General features: G+C 39.9%; 1 protein-coding gene across 1 annotated transcript in view; it reads left to right on the top strand.

The window, feature by feature from the left end:
* RIC3 (RIC3 acetylcholine receptor chaperone) overlaps window positions 1-25,738 on the top strand; it is a 50,593-nt gene that overhangs the window by 9,995 nt on the left and 14,860 nt on the right. Inside the window, exons 2-4 of the mRNA XM_060104683.1 lie at window positions 19,827-20,053; window positions 21,257-21,332; window positions 23,475-23,568. Of these exons, the coding sequence (XP_059960666.1) occupies window positions 19,827-20,053; window positions 21,257-21,332; window positions 23,475-23,568 (397 nt within the window). The remainder of the gene's footprint in view (window positions 1-19,826; window positions 20,054-21,256; window positions 21,333-23,474; window positions 23,569-25,738) is intronic.

Raw genomic sequence — 25,738 nt, 5'->3', positions numbered from 1 at the left:
GGTACTATTTATGTCAGAGAATGTTTTGCCTGTGATCTCTTTTAGGAGCTTTATGGTGTCATGTCTTATGTTTAAGTCTTTAGCCATTTGGAGTTTATTTTTGTGTATGGTGAAAGCTGTCCAACTTTCCCAACACCACTTGTTGAAGAGACTGTCTTTTCCCCATTGTATATTCTTGCCTCCTTTACCGAAGATTAATTGACCATAGGTGTGTGGGTTTATTTCTGGGTTCTCTGTTCTGTTCCATTGATCCATGTGTCTGTTTTTGTGCCTGTATCATGCTGTTTTGATTACTTTAGCTTTGTAGTATTGTCTGAAGTCTGGGAGGCGTATGCCTCCTTCTTTGTTCTTTTTCTTTGAGATTGCTTTGGCAATTCTGGATCCTTTATGGACCCAGAATTTAGGATTATTTATAAATAAATAAATTTTAGGATTATTTATTCTAGTTCTGTGAAAAATGTCATGGATAATTTGATAGGGATAACATTAAATCTGTAGATTGCTTTGGGTAGTATGCTCATTTTAACAATATTAATTCTTCCAATCCAAGAGCATGGGATATCTTTCTATTTCTTTGAGTCTTCTTCAATTTCTTTTATTAATGTTTTATAATTTTTAGCATATAACTCTCTCACCTCATTGGTTAGGTTTATTCTTAAGTATTTTATTTTGGGGCATGTGATTTTTGAAAGGTATTGTTTTTTTACATTCCCTTTCTGATATTTCATTATTAGTGTAAAGAAATGCAACCAATTTCTGTATGTTAATCTTATATCCTGCTATCTTGATGAATTCACTTATCAGTTCTAGTAGTTTTTGTGTGGAGTCCTTAGGGTTTTCTATGTATATAGTACCATGTCATCTGCATATAATGACAATTTTACCTCTTCCCTTCATTTGGATACCTTTTATTTCTTTTTCTTGTCTGATTGCTGTGGGTAGAACTTCCAATATCATGTTGAATAGAAGTGGTAAGAGTGGGCATCCTTGTCTTGTTCCAGAATTTAGTGGGAAGGCTTTCAGCTTTTCACCATTGAATATTACGTTGGCTGTGGGTTTGTCATAAATAGCTTTTATTATGTTGAGATATGTTCTCTCTATACCCACTTTGGTAAGAGTTTTTATCATGAATGGATGTTAAATTTTGTGAAATGCTTCTTTTGCATCTACTGAGATGACCGTGTGGTTTTTGTCTTCTTTTGTTTATGTAGTATATCACATTGATTGATTTGCATGTGTTGAACAATCCTTGTGAACTTGGGATGTATCCCACTTGGTTGTGGCATAAGATTTTTTTATGTGTTGTTGAATTTGGTTTGCTAATATTTTGTTGAGAATTTTTGCATCTATATTTTTCAAAGATATTGGCCTGTAATTTTCTTTTTTGGTGGTGTCTTTGTCTGGTTTGGGTATCAGGGTGATGGTGGCTTCATAGAATGTCTTTGGGAATGTTCCTTCCTCTTCAGTTTTTTGGAAGGGTTTGAGAAGGATCAGTATAAGTTCCTCTTTGTATGTTTGGTAAAATTAGCCTGTGAAGCCATCTGGTCCTATAATTTTGTTTGTAGGGGGTTTTAAAATTACAAATTCTATTTCACTTCTAGTGATTGGTCTGTTCAAATTAGCTATTTCTTCTTGATTCAATTTTGGTGGGCTATATGTTTCTAGAAACTTGTCCATTTCTTCTAGGTTATCAAATTTGTTGGCATATAATTGTTCATATTCCCTTATGGTTTCCTGTATTTCTGCAGGTATCGGTTGTTATGTCTCCTTTTTCAATTCTTATTTTGTTTATTTTGCTCTTGGTGAGCCTGGCCAGAGGTTTGTCAATCTTGTTTACCCTTTCAGAGAACCAGCTCTTGGTTTTATTGATTTTTCTTTCTATTGTTTTTTTTTAATTTAGTTTATTTTTGGCTGCGTTGGGTCTTTGCTGCACATGGGCTTTCTCTAGTTGCAGCGAATGGGGACTCCTCTTTGTTGCAGTGCACGGGCTTCTCATTGTGGTGGCTTCTCTTGTTGCGGATCATGGGCTCTAGGCACATGGACTTCAGTAGTTGTGGCTCATGAGCTCAGTAGTTGTGGCTTATGGGCTCTAGAGCGCAGGCTCAGTAGTTGTGGCACACAGGCTTAGTTGTTCTGCTGCATGGGGGATCTTCCCAGACCAGGGCTCGAACCCTGTTGTCCCCTGCATTGGCAGGCAGATTCTTTTTTTTTTTTTCCTTAATATGTTATTTATTTATTTATTTATTTATTTATAAATTTTATTTATTTTTTTTTTATTAGTTTCTGCTTTATAACAAAGTGAATCAGTCATACATATACATCTGTTCCCACATCCCTTCCCTCATGCATCTCCCTCCCTCCCACCCTCCCCATCCCACCCCTCCAGGCAGTCACAAAGCACCGAGCTGATCTCCCTGTGCTCTGCGGCTGCTTCCCACTATCTATCTCCCTTACGTTTGGTAGTGTATATATGTCCATGCCTCTCTTTCGCTTTGTCACAGCTTACCCTTCCCCCTCCCCATATCCTCAAGTCCATTCTCAAGTAGGTCTGTGTCTTTATTCCCATTTTACCCCTAGGTTCTTCATGACATTTTTTTTTAATTCCGTATATATGTGTTAGCATACGGTATTTGTCTTTCTCTTTCTGACTTACTTCACTCTGTATGACAGACTCTAGGTCTATCCACCTCATTACAAATAGCTCAGTTTTGTTTCTTTTTATGGCTGAGTAATATTCCATTGTATATATGTGCCACATCTTCTTTATCCATTCATCTGATGATGGACACTTAGGTTGTTTCCAGCTCCGGGCTATTGTGAATAGAGCTGCAATGAACATTTTGGTACATGTTTCTTTTTGAATTATGGTTTTCTCAGGGTATATGCCCAGTAGTGGGATTGCTGGGTCATATGGTAGTTCTATTTTTAGTTTTTTAAGGAACCTCCATACTGTTCTCCATAGTGGCTGTACCAATTCACATTCCCACCAGCAGTGCAAGAGTGTTCCCTTTTCTCCACACCCTCTCCAGCATTTATTGTTTCTAGATTTCTTGATGATGGCCATTCTGGCTGGTGTGAGATGATATCTCATTGTAGTTTTGATTTGCATTTCTCTAATGATTAATGATGTTGAGCATTCTTTCATGTGTTTGTTGGCAGTCTGTATATCTTCTTTGGAGAAATGCCTATTTAAGTCTTCTGCCCATTTTTGGATTGGGTTGTTTGTTTTTTTGCTATTGAGCTGCTATTTTCACAGAACTAGAACAAAAAATTTCAAAATTTGTTTGGAAAAACAAAAGACCCCGAATAGCCAAAGCAATCTTGAGAAGAAAAACGGAGCTGGAGGAATCAGGCTCCCTGACTTCAGACTATACTACAAAGCTACAGTAATTAAGACAGTCTGGTACTGGCATAAAAACAGAAAGATAGATCAGTGGATCAGGATAGAAAGCCCAGAGATAAACCCACGCACATATGGCCAACTTATCTTTGATAAAGGAGGCAGGAATGTACAGTGGAGAAAGGACAGCCTCTTCAATAAGTGGTGCTGGGAAAACTGGACAGGGACATGTAAAAGTTTGAGATTAGATCATTCCCTAACACCATACACAAAAATAAGCTCAAAATGGATTAAAGACTTAAATGTAAGGCCAGAAACTATCAAACTCTTAGAGGAAAACATAGGTAGAACACTCTATGACATAAATCACAGCAAGATCCTTTTGGACCCACCTCCTAGAGAAATGGAAATAAAAACAAAGATAAACAAATGGGACCTAATGAAACTTAAAAGCTTTTGCACAGCAAAGGAAACCATAAACAAGACCAAAAGACAACCCTCAGAATGGGAGAAAATATTTGCAAATGAAGCAACTGACAAAGGATTAATCTCCAAAATTTATAAACAGCTCATGCAGCTCAATAGCAAAAAGGCAGGCAGATTCTTAACCACCTTGCCACCAGGGAAGCCCTCTATTGTTTTTAAGTCTCTATTTTATTTATTTCCTCTCTGATCTTTATTGTTTTCTTCCTTCTGCTGACTCTAGGCTTTGTTTGTTCTTTTTCTGATTCTCTTAAGTGGTAGGTTAGGTTGTTTATTTGAAGTTTTTCTTGCTTTTCAAGGAAGGCCTGTATCACTATGAACTTCCCTCTAAGAACTGCTTTTGCTGCATTGCATAAATTTTGTATGGTTGTGTTTTCATTGTCATTTGTCTCAAGGTATTTTTAAATTTCCTGTTTGATTTCATCATTGACCCATTGTTTGGTTTTTTAGTAGCGTATTTAGTCTCCATATAATTGATTTTTTCTCATTTCTTTTTTCTGTGGTTGATTTCTAGTTTCATGCCATTGTGGTCAGAAAAGATGCTTTTGATAATTTCTATACTCTTAAATTTGTTGAGGCTGGTTTTGTGTCCTAGTATGTGGTCAGTCCTAAAGAATGTTCCATGTGCACTTGAAAAGAATGTGTATTCTGGTTCTTTGGATGTAATTTCCTGAAAATGTGAACTGTTCTATTGTATCATCTAGGATCTCTATTGCCTTACTGATTTTCTGTCTAGAAGATCTGTCCAGAGAAGATCTGTCCATTGATGTGAGTGGGACGTTAAAGTCTCATACTATTGTATTCCTGTCATTTTCTCCCTTTATGTCTGTTAGTAGTATTTGTTTTCTGTATTTGGATGCTCCTATATTAGATGCATATATGTTGATGAGCGTAAAATCCTCTTGTATTGATCCTTTTATCATTATATAGTGTCCTTTATCTTTCTTTATGGCCTTCGTTTTAAGTCTATTTTGTCTGATATGAGTATTGTGACCCCCACTTTCTTTTCATTTCCATTTACCTGAAATATCTTTTTCCATCCCCTCACTTTCAGTCTGTGTGTGTCCTTTGCCCTAAAGTGGGTCTCTTGTAGGCAGCATCTTGTAGGCTTTTGTTTTTTAATCTAATCTGCCACTCTGTCTTTTTATTGGAGCATTTAGTCCATTGATGTTTAAGGTAATTATTGATAGATATGTATTTATTGCCATTTTAAACATTATTTTCCTGTTGATTTTATATTTCTTCTTTGTCCCTTTTTCTTGTTGTTTTTCCTTTTGTGGTTTGATGATTTTCTTTTGTATTATGTTCTCTTCTTTTTGGTTTTTGTGAATCTATCTTATGTTTTTGATTTGTGGTAACCCTGTTTTTCAAGTATGTTAACCCCATTGTATATCTACTTGCCTTAGACTGGTAGTCATATAGGCTCAAACACATTCAAGGAAATTTTTTAAATCTACATTTTCTTACTCTCCTCTGTCACATTTTATGATTTTGATGTCCTCTTTTACATCTTCACATTCATCGTTTTGCTGTTCATTGTGGTTATCATCACTTTCACAGAAATTTTCTGATTTTTTTTTTAATCTGTGTACTGGTTTATTTAGGTGATTTGCTTTCCAATTGTGATTTTCTCTTTTCTATACTTCTATTTAGAGAAGATCTTTCAATATTTCCTTTTAGGGGATAGTTTTAGTATTGCTGTATTCTTTTAGTTTTTGCTTGTCTGAAAAATTCTTTGTCTCCGTCTATTCTAAATGATAATCTTGCTTGGTAGAGTACCTTAGGTTGCAGATTTTTCCCTTTCAGGACTTTGACTATATCTTGCCACTCCCTTCTGGCCTGCAGCGTTTCTGTAGAGAAATCAGCTGATAGCCTTATGGGGGAACCTATGTAACTAACTCTTTGTTTTTCTCTTGCTGCCTTTAGAATCCTCTCTTTAACTTTTGCCATTTTTATTATAATATGTCTTGGTGTAGGTCTATTTGGGTTTACCTGTTTGGGACCCTCTGTGCTTTCTGTATCTAGATATCTGTTCCCTTCTTTAGGTTTGGGAATTTTTCAGCCATAATCTCTTTTAATACATTTTGGATCTCCTTTTCTCTTTCTTCTCCTCATGAAGAGTTCCAAATAATATGGGAAAATTGTATACTATAAATGAAAAGTAAAGATATATTCACTGTATGTATTTGCTAGGAAGAAGTAGGTCAACATCTTAACAGTGGTTATTTCTGGGTCATGGAAACATGGGTGGTTGTTATTTATACTTTTCTCTACTTTCTCAATTTTCTATAGGTATGTGGTTTTTTTTCTTATATAACCAGGAAAAAAGTTTCTTCCCTTCCATGTCCACTCCATCAAAAAAAAAAAAAAAAAAAGGAAGAATCCTTTTTAGAATTGAGTCCAAGAAGTGTTCACATCTCTATAGTTGAAAAGTCCACTATCCCCCTTTTGCTTTTTGCAAACTGGAACAATAATTATCTGTCTCCATTCGTTCAAGATTTCTCTTTTTATCAATATAATTTCTTAAAATTTTCTTTAGTTCAGTGACCTTATATGCAAGTTTTACCAGTTTTCCTGGTAGAAATTATTTAGTGAACAGACTTGATCTTATCCTCCTCACCCATCTGGGACTTTTTTTCCCTCTAGGATTGTTAATCCTCTCCCATTTAACCCCAAATTGATAGCCTTTGATAGAGAATATGGAAGCAAAATAGAGGTTGAGAAATTCTGCTTTCTCAGCATTACATTTTATCATCAAGCAAATTGCCCTTTCACTCTAAAAATACCCTTCTTGCTTTTGCTAGCCTTTTTGTAAACCTTAATTTGTTTTGGACCTTGGCATCCTCATGTGGTTCTTCCAAGTCTTGCTACTCTTTCATGCTGATTGCTGATGTGCTCTTCTGTTCATTTTTTGTCTGTTCTTTTAGAATAGCTACCAGTACATCTAATGTTTTCCTCTGCCTTCCCCACCTGCTTAAGAATTTTCTAAATGCCCAAGCAAAAATGCATTTTAAGAGCTTTCTTCTTAGAGTCTCATGCAATGGAACCACGTGTCTCTGTTCTCAGGACTTCTTAATTCTGCCTTCCTGGAGCCTGTGCCACACAACCCCTACTTTTTTGCCACAAATTCTAAGATGGCATGATCTCTTTCTCCTATGGTTCTCCTTTCATTTCACCAACAGGTTTCTTCTTTGGCCAGAGTAACCATTCCCTGACTCACCTTATGTACCTGTGGAACACGAAGATGTCAGCATACTAGGTCAGGAACTTGTCAGTTGTTCCTGGTTAGCTGACTGGGACTTTGAACAGGTTCCAGAGTAGTTGAAGCCCTCCAAGGTGACAGTGTGCTGCTTCTATGCTCGAATTGGCTTCAAGAGAGTCCTACCTTCCACCTCCATTGGCTGGGACCTGGGGGGCTCCTACCGTAATGTTACATTTGACATCTCTCCTGCTGACACTGCCCACCTGTGTTTTCCATTGAGTGTCTCACTTTGAATACCTGTAAACAGGGTTCCTTACCAGCCCTTCCCCAGTGACCCTGTTCCTCTGGAATAGTTCAGACTCTTTTTGTCACCATGTTCTCCTCAAGTGAGTCCTGCTCACTGAGTCTAAAGCTCTCCAAGATGTGAAAATACATACACACACATATATGTATATGTGTGTATACATATTTATACATACATAGATAACACACACATATACATAATTCTTTGTTATCTTAAATTAGCTCTTTATGTGTTGGTATGTAGGTGCCTGAGACAAATGGATTATTTTGGTCCTTTACCTTTTCTCTTAATGAAACATCAGACATCTACTCTGAAAGTGTGCAAAGAGGAGCAGAGACGATTTGAGAGTCTGTGAATGAATGTAAATTAGACACATTTTCAATTTCAGAAACTCAGAGGTGGGTGGGTGTGGAGCACCTCGATCAGTCTGACTGCCATTTTCTATTCTCAAAACTGAAATTGAAAACACTCAGGATAATGAAGTAAAAAACTATTTTTAGCTCTGAGAGTGACTGGGCTGGGTCTTGAGATTACAGCAAGGCCAACAGGCCTAGTGTAAGTCATTCAGATCAGTTTAACAAAGTGTATAGCATGCAAGACCCAGAGCATGCCCTGTAAGCATAAAGAAAATACTAGACTTCTATTAAAGAAGTTCATAGTTTGTCCTTCAGCCACAGAGCACCAGGAATGCACCTGCAGTTGAATAAATTGGGTTTATTGCTTGTTGCGGCAAAGCAGGATGCACACCATGAGGAAGCACGCAGCATCTCAGTAAGAGTGTTAGAAAAGTTTTACTATAGGATTTAGGCTTGTGTTAGGTGATTTTGAGGAAGGTTTAAGGACGTCAGGCTTTGCTGTGGATCGGGTGCTGTCAGAAAGTGGGGCACATTCTATGACTGGGTATCTTAGTAGAGTTTATGTCAAGAGAGAGCAGTCTAAAGAAAAGCTATAGCTATAATTGGCAAAGAAGCAGCAGTCACTCATCATCCAGGAATAGGGGCTATTTGATATTTTTTTGGTTTGGGCAGTGTTCATGTTTTGTGTGTGCTCAGACAGATTACACAGTGTTCTTATTTTTTTTGTCTTGATCCATCATGGTCACAGAATGGTCTTGTCTGATGTTCATGTCTGAAATTGCTTATGTGTAAGAGGAGAACACCAGGACCTAACTGTGAGTGCCAGGCTAGCTCATAGCAACACCAGACCAGCTCCTGGGTATCAGAGGCTGCTTTTCTTATTCTCAGGTATGATTTGTAGGTTTTAATCAGCAGTAGTTAAAACTGGGTAGAAATGGTACTTAGTGGAAGATGTTACCCATTTCTGTTCCAATCCATTCAAATAGAGGATGTAAGACACATAAATAGAACTCTTGAATAAGGCCAGGTGTGATAAGTGCAACTAAAGAGGTTCAGACAGTGTATTCTAAGCAACCGGGATGATAAGAGAAAATGCTTCAGGGACAAGGGCAGTATTTGGCCTGGGCTTAGGATAGGCTGGATTTAGATATGTGGAGTTGGAGGGAAAAGCAAAACCATTGGAGTAAGCAAAGGCTGAGAGGTAAGAAATCACAAGGCAGGCTCAAAGCATGGTGAGAAGTCTAGTTTGGCTGAATCAGGAGTATGTAAATGGGAAAGCGTGAATACTTTGGGGCTAGATTATGGAATTCAGTTGTTTAGGAGTTCACTTTCTAGGGAGGGAAAAATCAGAATTTGCTAAATACCTACTGTGTGTGCTGGGAGCTTTGTATATGTTATCTTATTTAATCTGTAACCCTTGTAACAACCCTGAGAAGTAGGTCTCATGATAGCCATTTTATAGATGATGAAAATGAGCTCTAGTAAGGCTAATTTAACCTCCACTTAAATAGTTGGACACACAGCAAGGATCTTCATACCTCTGACTGAAAAGGTGGTACTCACTTTATTGATACTTCCCTCTGCTGTCTCCTGTGTGATGCAGTCTCTTGTTATTATGGGAACCGTTGAAAGCTTTTGATCAGAGGAATGGCAAGACCAGTTAGAATTATGCTTTAGGAAGATTACTCTGGTAACAAACAGTAATAGTTAACATGTGTTGAATATATGGACTAGGCCCTGTGCTAAGCAACTTAGACACACAAATATCTCTTTTAATAATATGTAGGGGGCTTCCCTGGTGGCACAGTGGTTGAGAGCCCGCCTGCCGATGCAGGGGACACGGGTTCGTGCCCCAGTCCAGGAGGATCCCACATGCCGCGGAGCGGCTGGGCCCGTGAGCCATGGCCGCTGAGCCTGCGCGTCCGGAGCCTGTGCTCCGCAACAGGAGAGGCCACAACAGTGAGAGGCCCGCGTACTGCAAAAAAAAAAAAGAAAATAATAATAATAATAATATGTAGGGTGAATTGGGAGTGGGGAGGTTGGTAAAAGATGAAGAAAAAATCTGATTAGACAAGCAGAAAACATTAAAGCAGTGGTCAGCAAAGTAGAGTTAGGTAGGAGGGGAATGCAATAAGATGGGCCCTTGGAGGAGACTGGTGAGGAAGAAACAGTCAGCTGTTGTTGAGCCTCCACTTTAAGTAATGCTGAATTAAATATGACCTCAAGAACTTCCTCAGTATTTAGGAAGAAGCTTTTGTATCTTAAAGGACTGGCTACATTAAGACCTTTCTTGTTCTGTGGTAATCCAGTTCTTTATTGATTTATTTGCCCTAAGAATGAAATGCTGCAAATGGTTTAATGTTGCTTTCAGAAAGCTCTTTTGTTAACAGTGCTAGAGTTTCTGTTTTTGTTTTTAGCAATAGGGATGGTTATTAACACGGGAAAGTAGAACTGCACTCTGTAAAATCCATTAAGTTTTTAGTCAAGCTTAAATGATTTGCTAAGTGAAATTTTAATAATTAAATAAACCTAAATATGGAGAAAGCTTTCAATAAACAATTGGGATTTAGTCAAGTCCATTTAATAGAATACCTAAGTACATATAGAGATAGGGAACACAGCTGTTTTCTATTTTGGAAGGTCTGCAGTTTTAATGTTCTAATATCTTTAATGTTCTGATCTCTTTAGTTGTTTGTTTTAAAGCAATTAAAAAACAAAATCACAAATCCCAACCTCCTAATTTATCCCACCCCTCCCCGCTTTCCCCTTTGGTAACCATAAATTTTTCTATGTCTGTGAGTTTCTGTTCTGTAAATAAGTTCATTTGTATCTTTTTTTAAAATTCTACATATAAATGATATCCTATGATATTTGTCTTTCTCTGTCTAGCTTACTTCACTTAGTATGATAATCTCTAGGGCTGTCCATGTTGCTGCAGATGGCATTATTTTATTCTTTTTATGGCTGAGTAATATTTCATTGTGTATATATTACCATATGTATGGGATTAACATATACACACTACTATATAGAAAACAGATTAACCAACGAGGACCTACTGTGTAGCACAGAGATCTATACTCAATATTTTGTAATAACCTCTAAGGGCAAAGAATCTGAAAAAGTGTGTGTGTGTGTATATGTATGTGTGTATGTATGTATACATATAAAACTGAATCACTTGGGACTTCGCCTGGTGGTGCAGTGGCTAAGAATCCGCCAACCAGTGCAGAGGACACGGGTTTGAGCCCTGGTCCAGGAAGATCCCACATACTGCAGAGCAACTAAGCCTGTGTGCCACAACTACTGAGCCTGCGCTCTAGAGCCCACAAGCCACAACTACTGAGCTCATGAGCCACAACTACTGAAGCCCATGTGCCTAGAGCCCATGCTCTGCTACAAGAGAAGCCACCGCAGTGAGAAGCCTGCGCACCACAACAAAGAGTAGCTGCTGTGCGCAGCAACAAAGACCCAACGCAGCCAAAAAAAAAAAAAAAAAACTGAGTCACTGTGCTGTATACCTGAAACTAACATGACATTGTAAACCAACTATACTTCAATTAAAACCCCACAAATCCTTTTTGTAATGTAGCTATAAAGTAGAACATTTGTAATAGTGAAAAAGTGTGATATAGATATACAAGGAGATGTTATATAGCAGTTTGAGTGAATGAACTAGAGTTGCATGTATTAACTGGATACATTTTGCCAGAAAAAGGCAAAAAGGAAGTTGCAGAAACATCAGTACAGTGTGATACTGTAATATAAAGTTTTTTTTAAATTGTGGTTAAAATATACATAACATTTATCATTACAACCATTAGATATACAGTTCAGAGGCATTAAGTACGTTCACACTGGTATACAACCATCACCACCATCCATTCATAATATAAAGTTTTAAAATATTCAGTCAATATTGTATATTGTTCATGGATGTATACTTACATAGTAAAGTCTAAAAGCACATATTCTAATAATAACCAAATTCGGAGTTGTGGCTATTTCAGTGAGGGTGGGAGGAAGAGACATAAGGGGCTCCAGTTATATCTGTGTGGTAGGTAGGTATACAGGTATATTATCATCTGTAGTTTTTTGTACACTTGGAGTATTTTCTTTAAAATTTTTTTCTTAAAAAATCATTTCAGGGCCTCCCTGGTGGCGCAGTGGTTAAGAGTCCGCCTGCCGATGCAGGGGATACGGGTTCGTGCCTCGGTCTGGGAGGATCCCACATGCCGCGGAGCGGCTGGGCCCGTGAGCCATGGCCGCTGGGCCTGCGCATCCGGAGCCTGTGCTCCGCAACGGGAGAGGCCACAACAGTGAGAGGTCCGCATACCGCAAAAAGAAAAAAAAAAAAAAATCATTTCAGCTAGACATCTCCAAGTGTTTGCTAGCCATTGACTTTTTAGGCATTCTGGGCTGTTCAGTTCTAAGAAACATGGTGATACCAAGATCCAAGAGGTGAGGTTGCTCCCTATTGAGAACAGTTAACTTTATGAAGAGAAAAATCTGTTCCAAATTCAGCATTCTGACCCTAGCCTGCCATCTCAAGTGTACCCTTGGTTACAGGTGGCAGAGGTTATAGGTCTGAAGCCTAAAGGTCTAAGAGAGTGACTCTACAAAGAAAAGAAATACAGGAGGAGAGCAGGTTTTGGAAGGTGAAAATTAGTTTCACTTTTAGGTTTGAATTGATAGACACACAAAAGGACATATATATTAGTGGGATTTAGAGTTAAGAGATAAGAGCTTGGAGGAAAGGTCAGAACTAGAGCTATACATTTTGGACATTACAGTGTATGCCTTGAGAATGAATGAGTTTACCAAAGGAAGAAGAATGAGGAAAGAACAAAGGTTGAAACAAAACGTTGGGGAGAGAGGATTAAAGAAGAACCAGTAAAAGAGATGGGAAGAAATAGGTTGAAGGACTAGTCAGTGGGGAAGGAAGAAATCAGGAGAGTGATGTGCCACAGATATTAAGGCCGGAAAGTTTGACAAGAATGTGTTCAGACTAATCCAATATTTATTGAATGACTTGTGGTAATCACTTTCTTGTGTAGCAGAGGAGTCTTAAGAGTGAGAGCTGAATAAAAGCCATTGGATTTGATGGTTACAGTACAGTTACCATGTTGTAACTATACTTCTTATTCATAAACTCTTTAAATACAGGAATTGTTTTATTTATCATTTTAATCTCAGTGTCTGGCACAGTACCTGGCATGTTGTTAAGTGTTCAGTAGTAAATATGTGAACTATTACATTGAATATAAAATGCACAGATTTCTCCTAGGATATAAAACATATTTTTACCATCTAGCCTGTCTCTTCCATTGCTCTCAGTTCCCCCTCCTACCTTTGAAAACAGTATTCTCTACTTTTTCAGTGCTTCTTTGATTCTAGTCTACAATCTCTTTATCAGTAATGTCTTTTAAAATCAGTTTTAATGTTTCTCTACTTCTTGCCACATCACCATTCATTTAGTATTGCTTTTTGAACCCCTATATCACACTTCCTTTCTCACTCCCATTGCTCACCCATTAACTCAGTATAAAGAAGACAGTTCTAACAATCAGAGCTGTACAGAGGTGGCATGGGCTTCCTGTGGGGGGAAATACTGAGTTTCCTGTTTGATGGTATTCAGCAGAGTCAAGACCACCACTAGATGACTCTTTTAAAAAATTTCCAATTTATTGAGAGATAAATAACATATCGTGCGATTTACCTGTTTAAAGTGCACAGTCAGTGGCTTTTAATATAGTCACGAAGTTGTACAACCATCATCAGAATCGTCACCCCTCAAGAAAAAAAACCCGTACCCCTTAGCAGTCACTCTCCTCTGCCCCCTCTCCACCCTCCCTACCTCCCCCCAGCAAGCAGCCACAAATCTACTCTCTGTCTCTATGGATTTGCCTATTCTGAGCACTTCATATTAATGGAATCATATAATATGTAGTTTTGCATGACTGGCTTTTCTTCACTTAGGATTATGATTTTGAAGTTCATCCATACTGTACCATGTGTCTGCACTTCTTCCTCTTTTATGGCCAAATACTGTTCCATTGTATGGATATAGCACATTTTTATTGGTCAGCTAATGAACATCTGGCCATCATGAATAATGCTGCTTTAAACATTTGTACAAAAGTTTTTGTTTTTTTAATTGGGGTATAGTTGCTTTACAATGTTGTGTTAGTTTCTGCTGTACAACGAAGTGAATCAGCTATATGTATACATATATCCCCTCCCTCTTGGACCTCTCTCCCACCCCAGCCCCCATCGCACCCATCTAGATCACCACAGAGCACCGAGCTGAGCTCCCTGCGCTATACCGCAGGTTCCCACTAGCTATCTGTTTTACACATGGCAATGCACAGACGTCAATCCCAGTCTCCCAGTTCATCCCACCCTCCCTCCCCAACCCCCACCATGTCCACACATCTGTTCCCTATGTCTGCATCTCTATTCCTGCCCTGTAAATAGGTTCATCTGTACCATTTTTCTAGACTCCACATACGTGTGTGTGTGTATATATATATATATATATATATATATATATATATATATATGACACCATACACAAAAACAAACTTAAAATGGATTAAAGACCTAAATGTAAGGGACTTCCCTGGTGGCGCAGTGGTTGAGAGCCCGCCTGCCGATGCAGGGGACACAGGTTCGTGCCCCGGTCCGGGAGGATCCCACATGCCACGGAGCGACTGGGCCCGTGAGCCATGGCCGCTGAGCCTGCGCGTCTGGAGCCTGTGCTCCACAACAGGAGAGGCCACAACGGTGAGAGGCCTGCGTACAGCAAAAATAAATAAATAGATAGATAGATAGATAGATAAATAAAACCTAAATGTAAGACCGAACACTATAAAACTGTTACAGGAAAACATAGGAAGAACACTCTTTGACAAAAATCACAGCAAGATCTTTTTTGTACATAAGTTTTTGTGTGAGCATATTCTTCTTGGGTATATACCCAAGGGCAGAATTGCTGGGTCATATGGAAACTTGGTTTACCTTTTTGAGGAACTGCCAGACTGTTTTTCAAAGCAACTGCACTATTTTACATTCCCACCCAGCAGAGTACAGTAGTTCCATTTTCTCCACATCCTCACCAACACTTTTGATTATGTCTTTTTTTTAATTAATTTATTTTTTGGCTGTGTTGGGTCTTCATTGCTGCACACGGGCTTTCTCTAGTTGTGGCAAGTGGGGGCTACTCTTTGATGCAGTGTGTGGGCTTCTCTTTTTGGTGACTTCTCTTGTTGCAGAGCATGGTCTCTAGGCTTCAGTAGTTGTGGCATGTGGGCTCAGTAGTTGTGGCTCGTGTGCTCTAGAGCTTGGGCTCTGGAGTGCAGGCTCAGTAGTTGTGGCATACGGGCTTAGTTGCTCCGTGGCATGTGGGATCTTCCCGGGCAAGGGCTTGAACTCGTGTCCCCTGCATTGGCAGGCGGATTCTTAACCACTGCACCACCATGGATGTCCCATCGATTATGTCTTTTTGATTATAGCATCCTATGGGTGTAAAGTTCTATCTCATTGTGGGTTTAATTTACATTTCTTTGATCACTAGCGATGTTGAACATCTTTTCATGTGCATGTTGGCCATTATATATCTTCTTTGGAAAAATGTCTATTAAGATATTTTGTTCATTTTTAATTGGATTGTCTTTTTGTTGAGTGGTAAGAGTTCTTTATATATTTTGAATACTCGAACTTTATCAGATATATGATATTTTCTTTCATTCAGTGGGTTGTCTTCACTTTCTTGATGGTGTCTTTGCAACACAAAAGTTTTAAAATTTGATGAAGTCCACTTATTTTTCCTTTGGTTGCTTGTGCTTTTGGTGTCATATCTAAGAAAACAGTGCCTAATCTAAGGTCACAAGGATTTATGTTTTTTTTTTCTAAGACTTTTATGGTTTTGGCTCTTATATTTAGGTCTCTAATCTATTTTCAGTTAATTTTTAGAAATTTAATATGGTGTGAGGTAGGGGTCTAACTTCATTCTTTTGCATGTGAATGTCTTGTCCCTATAGCATTTGTTGAGAGGCTGAATGACTTTTAAGGCTCCTTCTGACTCTGAAGATTCTATGATGCTTTGTGGTATATTGGTTTCTGTTATTGTCCAAATAGGTGGACAGTCAAGATTACATATGATGGCCATCCTTTTCCCAAGAATACATTGTGTCTAAAAACAGGGATAGCCATTAGTCTTTTATCAGTTTGTTCTAGATTTCTCAGTTGCTTTAAAGTCTGTCCTCCTTTGACTTTTATGATACTGGTTTGCTTCTGGTCTTCTTTGACCAGTGCAGTTTTCTTTTCTTCCTATTTTTGCACATAAGTACACATACCCCTCCAGTTTTTTTGGTATGGGAACTGTTCATGCAATTTTAATTAGCTTTGTCATTTAGATAGCTCAGAGTTTCTTCTCAAGCCTAACTACAGTCTAATAAAAATTTCCTCTGAATATGCCAACAACACCTAGAATTTAACATGTGAAAAATAGGTGTTCAGTCTTCCCCTAACCATAAGCCCTCCCAGTTTTCCTCATTGTCTTCTCTTAGTATCTTAAACCAACCTTTGAGTTTTCCAACCCCCCACTCCCCATTCATTATTAAATGTTGCTGATCATTACATGGTAAAAACCCTTGGACCCATCCTTTCCTTTCTATAGCTATAGCTGTCTTCTGGCTGATTTCCCAGACCCTAGTTTCTCTCTTTTAGGTCCTTACTCAACTGCTGGAATAATCCTCCTCAGACACCCTTCTGATTAAATCATTTCCCTCATCCTAGATCCACAGTATTAAATTTATATGACACAAGTTAACATTTAACCCACCACTACTTTCCTCTCCTTAGCTCTTGTTACTTCCCTTAATGGATTTGGTAGTTAACCTTATTTATTCTTTGTTCTTATTTCTTTGTTCTCATCTTTTTCTCATTGCACACAGTCCTCTTTTCTCCTAGTGTGCCTTTGCTTCTCTTCTATTCTGAATCTCACTCCCTTCAATGATTGATCCCATCTGGTTCCTCTCCCTTTTTTTTTTTTTACATTCTTTCAATACTTAAACATTTAGTTTGTCTAGTAATAAGATCCACAGTACCCTCTTCCTTTTTTGCTGGATATGCTACTTTTTAAAAGCATTGTTTCATGTGGGAACCATTGTTTCCGTTTCATTTATAGTTCTCTTCTTTTCCTACCTACAGCACAGAGTCCTGAACATAATAGTGGTCCAATAAATCATCTTGGCTGACAGATCTATAAAAGTTTGGGGGGCAGATGTGTGATGTTTAGCATCATCATTTTTCAATTTTAGAAATGCAAAATAATGCCTTTTGTGCCATTATTTGGTTTTAATTTTTTATATTTTGTTTTATGCCAAGTTTCGAGAACAGTCTTCTCAGTACAGTTAAATGAAGTTCAACAACGTATTACTACAGATATTAAATCTAGTTTATTGAGCGGTAACCACCCGATATATCAGATTCTCTCAAGGGAAAGGTTAGCTTCTTAGATGCTGGCTAGGCATTTGTTCAAAGTGCATTATAACCTTAAAGCTAGGACCATTTAAGATATTAAGATCCTTGACAGTTTAGTAGCAAAATAGCCACCAGCACCCAGAATAAGGAGTAGTGACCTGCTTGCTTTCTTCTACTGTCTGAAGTTGTGCTTCTGTTGCTGGCCTCCTCTTAAAAAGAAGCTTTTCTTCTAACTTCCATGTCACCCAAAGTCAGTATCAAGAGGGAAAAAAGGATTGTTGGGGTGGAGCTCGGCTGAGAGAGGATACAGGCAGAGGGCAGCTCCCAGGCCCAGTGGCTGGCTGTCTCACTCCTTGCCTGCCCACCCACCATCTCTCTCACCTCAGGAGCAGAGAGTTGACTTGAAGATAGTCCTTAGTTCATAGCCCCTGATTAACATCACCAGTGCAAGGTTGCTTTCTTATTTCGTTACTTTCTTTTTAACCCTTTACCTTCACTCCACATGCCCATTCCTTCCTCCGTTCATGTGCACCCACTCTAATGTGTTTGTTTTATGTCCTTATACCTACATATTTGCTTGAAAGATATGTAGTATAATTATAGTGTGTCTTTAGCTTACATATGGTATTTGCTTATTTTTCTCAATGCTGTGCTTTTTAAGATATGTTCATATTGCTGTAGGTATATCTAAAGTGTTTTCTAAAAGCTGCGTGGAATTTCATATTTGTATCTACTCCATTTTGATTCTACATTCTAACAGTTACAGAGATCAGAGTTACTTCAGGCTCCCTGCTGCAACATCACCACAGTGAACGTTCTCGCACAGGTCTATAGAGTCTATAGTTTGAATTCGGATACAGACAGCCTTATTTGAGAATTTCTCTGGAATTTATCCACCAGTATAGGATCACTGGATAATAGGACGTAGTTTAATGTCACTAAGTGCAGCCAGATCACTTAGCAGAATGGCTGTATCCGTTTACACTCTTACCCATAATGCATGAGAGTTCTTGCCTCCCCACATCTTTGACAGTACCTACTATTACCCACCATTCTAATTTTTGCCCTTCTGATAGGTATAAGTCCTAGCTCATTGTTTTAATTAGTATTTTTCTCATTGGTTTTATTTTGATCATCTCTTTATGTACTTGTTAACCATTTGAACTTCTCTTTCTGTGAGTTTCCTACTCATATCTTTTGGCCATTTTTCTATTGGGTTTCCTCTGATGTTCATATCACATTGTAGGAATTCCTTGTCTATGCTAGAGATTTAATCCGTTGTCAATTTTAGACGTTGCAGAAGCTTTTCCTTGCCTGTCATCTATCTTAACCCTGTTATGGTATTCTTTATTGAACAGAAATCCATAATTTCATTGAAGTCAAATCCAACAATTTTTACTGTGTAGTTTGTATTTTTAGAGCCTGAGTCGGGAAGTCTTTCTGCTCCTTAGTGTTTTCTGTCAATGGATTATCCACACAAGCCTGTTTACATGGCCTTTTGAAGAGAAATCTTTCCTTTCTTTCTCACCTGTGACTTGGAGGAGGCTTGGCGCTGTTAATGTTTGGCTGCCCAAATGGAAAAAAAATGATGGAGAAAAAAAATGTGAGAAAACTGATGCACGCTCCTTTCTCTAAGCCCTGCACTTCCACTCACAGGACTGAGCCCCTGTGACCCTGTTTGTACTACATGAATCTTGTCTGCTCAGCTACAGCTGATTAGAAAGTGCTGCATACCTACCCAAGCTGAGTAGGTATGCAGGGAATTTGGAATTATGACCAGTCTCTGCTGGCCCCTTGAAGGACATGCAAATTGAGGGGTTTGGGGGTGAACACCTTCCTTTATGTTCACAGAGAAGCTAGAGAAATGCTGGTGGAGAAATGAGAATGAGGAAGATACGCACAGAGGAACAGAGAAAAAAGCCCTCTGGCCCCACAGAGAGGGAGAACGATTGAAGTAGAATGTGAGAGTAGCTGTCTTGTATCCTGATGGCTTTCCAGTTTCTCATTGTGTTCTCTTCTGAAATCAGATTGCATTTCCTTATGTGTATTAGTTAGGGATGGCTAACTACTCTAACAGATAAACTCCAAAGTGTACAATGGCCCTAACACAACAGAAGTTTATTTCTCACTCACATAAACAGGTCCAGATGGCTTTAAGTTGGTGAGGTGGTGGCAGTGGACGGCTCTGTGCCACACAGGTACTCAGGAACTCAGGTTGATGGAGGCTCTGCCATTTTCAACACATGACTTCCAGTGTCTCCGTAGGTGTTAGCATCCAGCCTGCAGAAAGGAAATGAACATGGAGTTCAATACATGGGACGTTGTATAGGCCAGGCCTTGAACTAGCACCTGTCATTCACATTGCTTTGTCTGGAACTCAGTCACACGGCCACATTTAAGTGTATAGGAAGCTGAAACCTGTGGACCCAAAAGGAAGAGAAAATGGGTTTGGTGAACAGCTAGAGATTGCCACATCATATTTATTATATGTGTGATACTCTTGTGATGCCTCTATATCCTTATAATCAACTTCCCATTTTTTCTTAAACTTGTTTGAGTTGACTTCTGTTATGTATCTCAGTGCGTGAGGTGTTTTCCTAATAGCCATATTTAAAATAGTAGAAGTAATAAAGACTGATTAATTTATTTTCTCAGGGAAGTTGCGTCGATTTCCACCTATGATGCATCATCACCAGGCACCCTCAGATGGCCAGACCTCTGGGGCTCGCTTCCAGAGGTCTCACCTTGCAGAGGCCTTTGCAAAGGCTAAAGGACCAGGTGGAGGCACTGGAGGAGGAGGGAGTGGAAGAGGCCTGATGGGGCAGATTATTCCAATCTACGGTTTTGGGATTTTTTTATATATACTATACATTTTATTTAAGGTAAGTGGAGTCATCCTGATCATATTACATCAATGAAAATCCAGTATCATCATAATAAAAATCATTGTCAGCATTAAAACCCTTTATAGTTCATAACCCTTTTTCAAATCTTTCATCTCTTTAAATCTTGCCTCCTCTTTATGAGGTACCTAGATGAGAAAATCTTCACTCAGAACCTAAACAATTTGCCCCAGAATTCACAACTAAAAATGCAGAACCAGGACTTGAACCTGAATCTTCTAGTTCCTAATCCACTGAGCAATAAAGTTCAAAGCCTACCCTCCCCCGATGCTGCCCCAATTTTTTCTTGATTGGGCATCTTTGCAAACTGTAAAGGCATAAAGGTGTTCTAAGAAGAACTTTATCACGAGGATTGGCATAATGATTTCGAGGTAGCCACTGTGAGGCCAAACAATGACTGTACCGACACCACTTTTTCCTCCTTTGACCCCCAGGAGTATGAGGTGCTGTTTTTAACATCAGTTTTATTAATTCTCCTGAAACAGAACTGCCGCGTCCTGAAACTAAGCCTGATATTTCCCAGCTCTGGGGAGATATGATTTGGGTCCTTTAATTTAATTTTATTTTTTTTGTGGTACGGGGGCCTCTCACTGTTGTGGCCTCTCCCGTTGCGGAGCACAGGCTCCGGACGCGCAGGCTCAGCGGCCATGGCTCACGGGCCCAGCCACTCCGCGGCATGTGGGATCTTCCCGGACCGGGGCACGAACCCGTGTCCCCTGCATTGGCAGGCGGACTCTCAACCACTGCGCCACCAGGGAAGCCCGATTTGGGTCCTTTTAAAAGTAGACTCCCAGTTAAGTTCTACCTCCAGGCAGGCTTTGGGCAGCCATGGGCCTGGGCCTGGGCACTGTAAATAGAAGCAGGAGGCTGCCCTCCTAGCTAGAGTAAGAGCTGACTTCGTTCTTGCCTAGGAATTCTGCAGGCAGCCCAGGTTGAGTCTTGGATGAGCATGGGCAAGGCAGATGGCTTGTGAAGAGATTTCTTTTCTTGTGCCTTGACCTTGATAATTTTTTACTTGGAAACCTTCTGTTGGCTTTTTTTTTTTTTGAGATGTTTTTCTAATGTTGCTATTTGATTTGATTTTCTCCCAACCTTTTTTTTTTTTTCCATCTAATATGAGGGGTTCCATGACTTTGAGGTTCTGAGCTGCTGTTGATGTACTGTACCTCCTTCAATTCTCAGCTCTCAAAGGGGAAAAGTACTGCAGAGGATCGGAAGTGCTCTACTGCCACACCTGGAAGCACCCACAGGAAAATTAGTAAGTGCCCCTTTCAGTATATTTATAAGTTTCATTGAGTCAGACAGCTGTAATACAGCCAGAGGGACAATCTGTGGATATGTCTTAAAAGCATTTCTCAAAAGTTGTCCCAGATTAATCTGATGCCGATTTTTACCTTAGCTCTGGGAATTCTCAAGTTTCCATATTGATGTTCGGCTTTTGAGGGAAAGATAGTTATAAAAAGTACACAACCACAAGTTCACTGTTTTATACATTTGCAGATTAATATTTTACACTCGGAATGGGTTACTACTTCTCATTTCTAGACTTCAGAATATTGGGGGCCTCCCTGGTGGCGCAGTGGTTGAGAGTCCGCCTGCCGATGCAGGGGATACGGGTTCGTGCCCCGGTCTGGGAGGATCCCATATGCCGCGGAGCGGCTGGGCCCGTGAGCCATGGCCGCTGGGCCTGCGCGTCCGGAGCCTGTGCTCCGCAACGGGGGAGGCCACGGCAGTGAGAGGCCCGCATACCGAAAAAAAAAAAAAAAAAAAGAATATTGGTAGCAAATTTCTTTATTTCACATAGAGGAAAACTGAGGCAGTGAGATCAAGTCATTGTCAAAGTCAGTTATTAGATCTAGGGACAGAGTTTAACACTTCTGACTCTTGAAACATGATCATCAAATATTTACCGACCAATTAGAATATTCAGTGCTCTCTGGAAAAATGAAATATATATGGCATGGCTCTTCCCTCTGAGAATTTGTAGTCTAGGATGAATGTCAGGGAAAAATAACTTGTGAAAAGTTTACTACCTAGAAAGAAGGGACTTGGCGAAAGCCTTCTGGGAAATCGCACCTAGCTGTGTATGAAGGAGGGCCTATTAGATAGGGTGCTTGAGTAAGACGCAGTCTGACAGAGGGCAGCTGCAGCGAGGAAGTCATGAAGAGTAGGTAGGATAAGCTGTGTTGTTGAAGGCCGAACTATCCTGTGGATACTGAAGCCTCATTGGAGTTTTTTAAAAGAAAGACATTAGCAAAATAACTGTGATCCCTGCTGTATTCTTTTTTTTTTTTTGAATTTTTGTATTCTTAATTGAAATAGTGTCTTACCAAAAGTGATTGTAAATGCATCAGGAAATTGTTTTTAAAGACTTGTGAACTAAAGAGTAGCAAATTCTGTATCCTGTCACATACTGCATTTAAAACAGAAAGAAGTAAATAAAATGAATTCCTAAGAGCAGGTGTTTTATAATGTAGTAGCAATTATATCAACTTCTTGTGCTTCAATTTTGAATCCTACAGAAAATAAAAATAACCTAAGCATTTATGTGGCACAGATGTTAATTGCATGCATAAGAATGTGTTGTACAAGTACTAAAAAGCCTTTGAAATATTACATTTTATAGTGACCCTCTAAATATATCTGTGTACAATGATACTCGGGTGTGAAACAGAATAACTAGATTATCTACATAATGAGCAACATTTTATTTTCCTATTACCTTATAGTTCATTTCATGTACTGATTGAGTGATTGATTTTTTATGTTCTACTTTTAGGGTCTTAACATTACTTTCAGTAGTTGTGGTCCTGTCTGACCCTTGTTGAGAAAGCTGCTTCTGGGAGATAGGGTTATACCACTCACCCCAGATGACTGAAGTAGAGAACCTTGGGCAGGAAGGTCTCAGCCCTAGTTCAAGACTTCTTCTATTGAAGAAGAGTAACTTTTATACTGTTATCTTCCATATAAGTTTTCAGATCCTAGGGACAGGTGAAATATTGTTCATTTCAGGGTCTTAACACCTTTTCTGAAGTCCTTTACCAGATTTGGTACTTTATCCTCAAGTATCATTTGAATTAGAAAGGAGTTATCTTCATTCCTTCTTGGCTGACTGTGTAGGGCTATGTTTTTCACTCCTAGGTATTTTCTTTGGCTGGTCCTGCTATATTTCTGTGTGTGAGAGAGTGATTTATTCATCACTTTCTAAACGTGTATCCTTTAGATCTTGGTGTCTAGACCTCAGTACCCTTTGGGTCCTGATTGGATTAGCTGAATCTCAGGACCAGCCTGACTCTCAGGACCAGCCTGGATTATTGTAGAACATCACAGCCAGCCATGTTTCAGAAAAGGGCTTAGGGAGTTGTACATGATGGTTCTTAGATTGATGCTTATTTTTCAGCCAATTTTGAGCTTGTTCAACTACAAGAAAAACTGAAGGAGACAGAGGAAGCCATGGAAAAACTAATCAACAGAGTGGGGCCTAATGGTGAGAGGTACGTTTTTGCATAACAGACAGAGATCAGACCGTTTCCCATTTAGAGAGTCAATTCAAAATTTTGTTTTTCTTTGATTTCTGGCCCACTTGCTTTCATTGTTATCATATTTGTCACTTACATGTTATTTTTCACTGAACATTTCCATTTTCACACTTTGAAGCAGTTTCATTTTCAAGAGTATATGTTCCATGTTGTGCAACATTATTGTGAAAGTGAGTAAATTTGTGAGCAGATACTACAGGCTAAAATAACTGGGTTTTAAGGAAGACAATATCCTAGCTGTCTAAAAAAAAGGCAGAATTTTAAGTAAAACCAGATTATTAAATATTGTGGTTTCTGTTTGAGGCAAAATGAGAGAAGAGAGCAAGTACGATCAGAGTACACATTTGTTTTGTGTTGACTATTCCAGAAGAGAACTAGACATGTAAAGTAGGTGTCAGGAGCCAAACTAGCCCTTTAGGATGCTCTGCAGCGAAAACACACTCCTCTTGCTACAGGGCTGGCTGAGGATCTGAAAAGGTGGCCTCAGGGGGTTGATGGAAGTGGGCATCAACTAAGAAAACATGGGTGTAGGAAGGCCAGGGAGGAGAAACCAGAATGTGAGATTTAGAACAAAGAGGGATTCGGTTCACGCTATGCCTTCTGACAAGAATGGAGGAGGCACTGGGAGTGAGCGGCAAAATCCCATGCAGGAGGACGTATTGAAAGGTCCCTCCTGTAGCCCTGTGGGCTCAGTGTGGAGTCTTTGCCCCAGAAAACTGCTCTACCTTAGCCTCTTCTATTTGCCTTCTTTGTGCTACTAGTGCCCAATACTGTTTTCCCTGCTTCCTGGCTCCTGCCTTGCCCATCTTTGGCCGGATAGGAGAAGAGTAAACATCCTCGAATTGAAGTCCCTTGGCTTGGCTTTTCCCTGCAAAGTCTACATTGCTGCTGAAATGACATTTATGAGGGTGAACCTTGCCTATCTGGGCCCATGACCCTTGACCTTCTTTTGGTCCAAGAAGCAGAGTGGCTCTCTGGACTTCTCCAGAGTGGTAGAGATAGGTGTACATATCTATACATGAGTATATCTCTGTGAGTGGATAATACTATTTGGCATTATTGAGCACTTACTAAGAACAAAGCTCTAAGCTAATGCTTTATATACATTATCTCATGTTTGACTGTTTTGTGTGAGTGTGACTAAACCAATTTGTGCAGCTGTACTTTTCTGGCATTTTCTGCCCTTATCCTGTACCATTCACAGTCTGGGTGGGGAAGTACCAGACTGCTATAGACCCTTGTGCCTCAGAAAATATCTGTACCCTGGCCCTGGTCTGTTTGAAGCCCTAGGCCACACCTAAGTGTCAGGAAAACTATAGGTGAGTATCTGTGGGCAGGGCCTCCCACCTGGGAGATCCAACCCTGGGCTTTGGGCTCAGAAACCATGTGAAGATATCTTCTCACTGTCCTTCACTGCTCTTCAGACTCCCTTAGCTCAAACCAGATAACCCCACCACGCATACCATTTGTCTGCGGCCGAAGCCAGGGGTGCAGTACTGTGGCCCCTACCTACTGTCTGTCCTCCTGTGCCAGCTATAGGGTTGCCGCTCCACGTTTTATGTGCGAAGGCAGAGGGGCTGTGTGTCACCACCGCCACCGCCCCTGGAGCGGCGCCGTCTCAGTGTTTCTGGGACAGCGGGTCCTAGCTCAGGTTATACATTCCTAGTAAGCTGCTGGAGTGGGGGCTCTTAGAGAGCATGCCGAGGCCACTGCCACATGGCAGTGATTGTGTACCTCTCAGGAGCCAGGGAGCAGCTCTCCTTCCACTCAAGAGAGCATAGCTTGGGGCCTCCCTGGTGGCGCAGTGGTTGAGAGTCCGCCTGCCGATGCAGGGGACACGGGTTCGTGCCCCAGTCTGGGAGGATCCCATATGCCGCGGAGTGGCTGGGCCCGTGAGCCATGGCCGCTGGGCCTGCGCGTCCGGAGCCTGTGCTCCGCAACGGGAGAGGCCACAACAGTGAGAGGCCCGCGTACCGCAAAAAAAAAAAAAAAAAAAAAAAAGAGAGCATAGCTTGGTCTCTCTTTCCCAGATGTCCCATTTTCCAGTCTATAAGGAGGTGACCTTCCCTCTGAAACTCCTTAATCTAAAACCTTGTATCCTTACAGGTAGGCCCTATGGGACTTC

This window comes from Mesoplodon densirostris, chromosome 7 (assembly GCF_025265405.1).
Source record: "Mesoplodon densirostris isolate mMesDen1 chromosome 7, mMesDen1 primary haplotype, whole genome shotgun sequence".
Classification (NCBI taxonomy): Eukaryota; Metazoa; Chordata; class Mammalia; order Artiodactyla; family Ziphiidae; genus Mesoplodon; species Mesoplodon densirostris.
The sequence above is the reverse complement of the archived record's forward strand: the minus strand, read 5'-3'. Positions and strand labels throughout refer to the sequence as shown.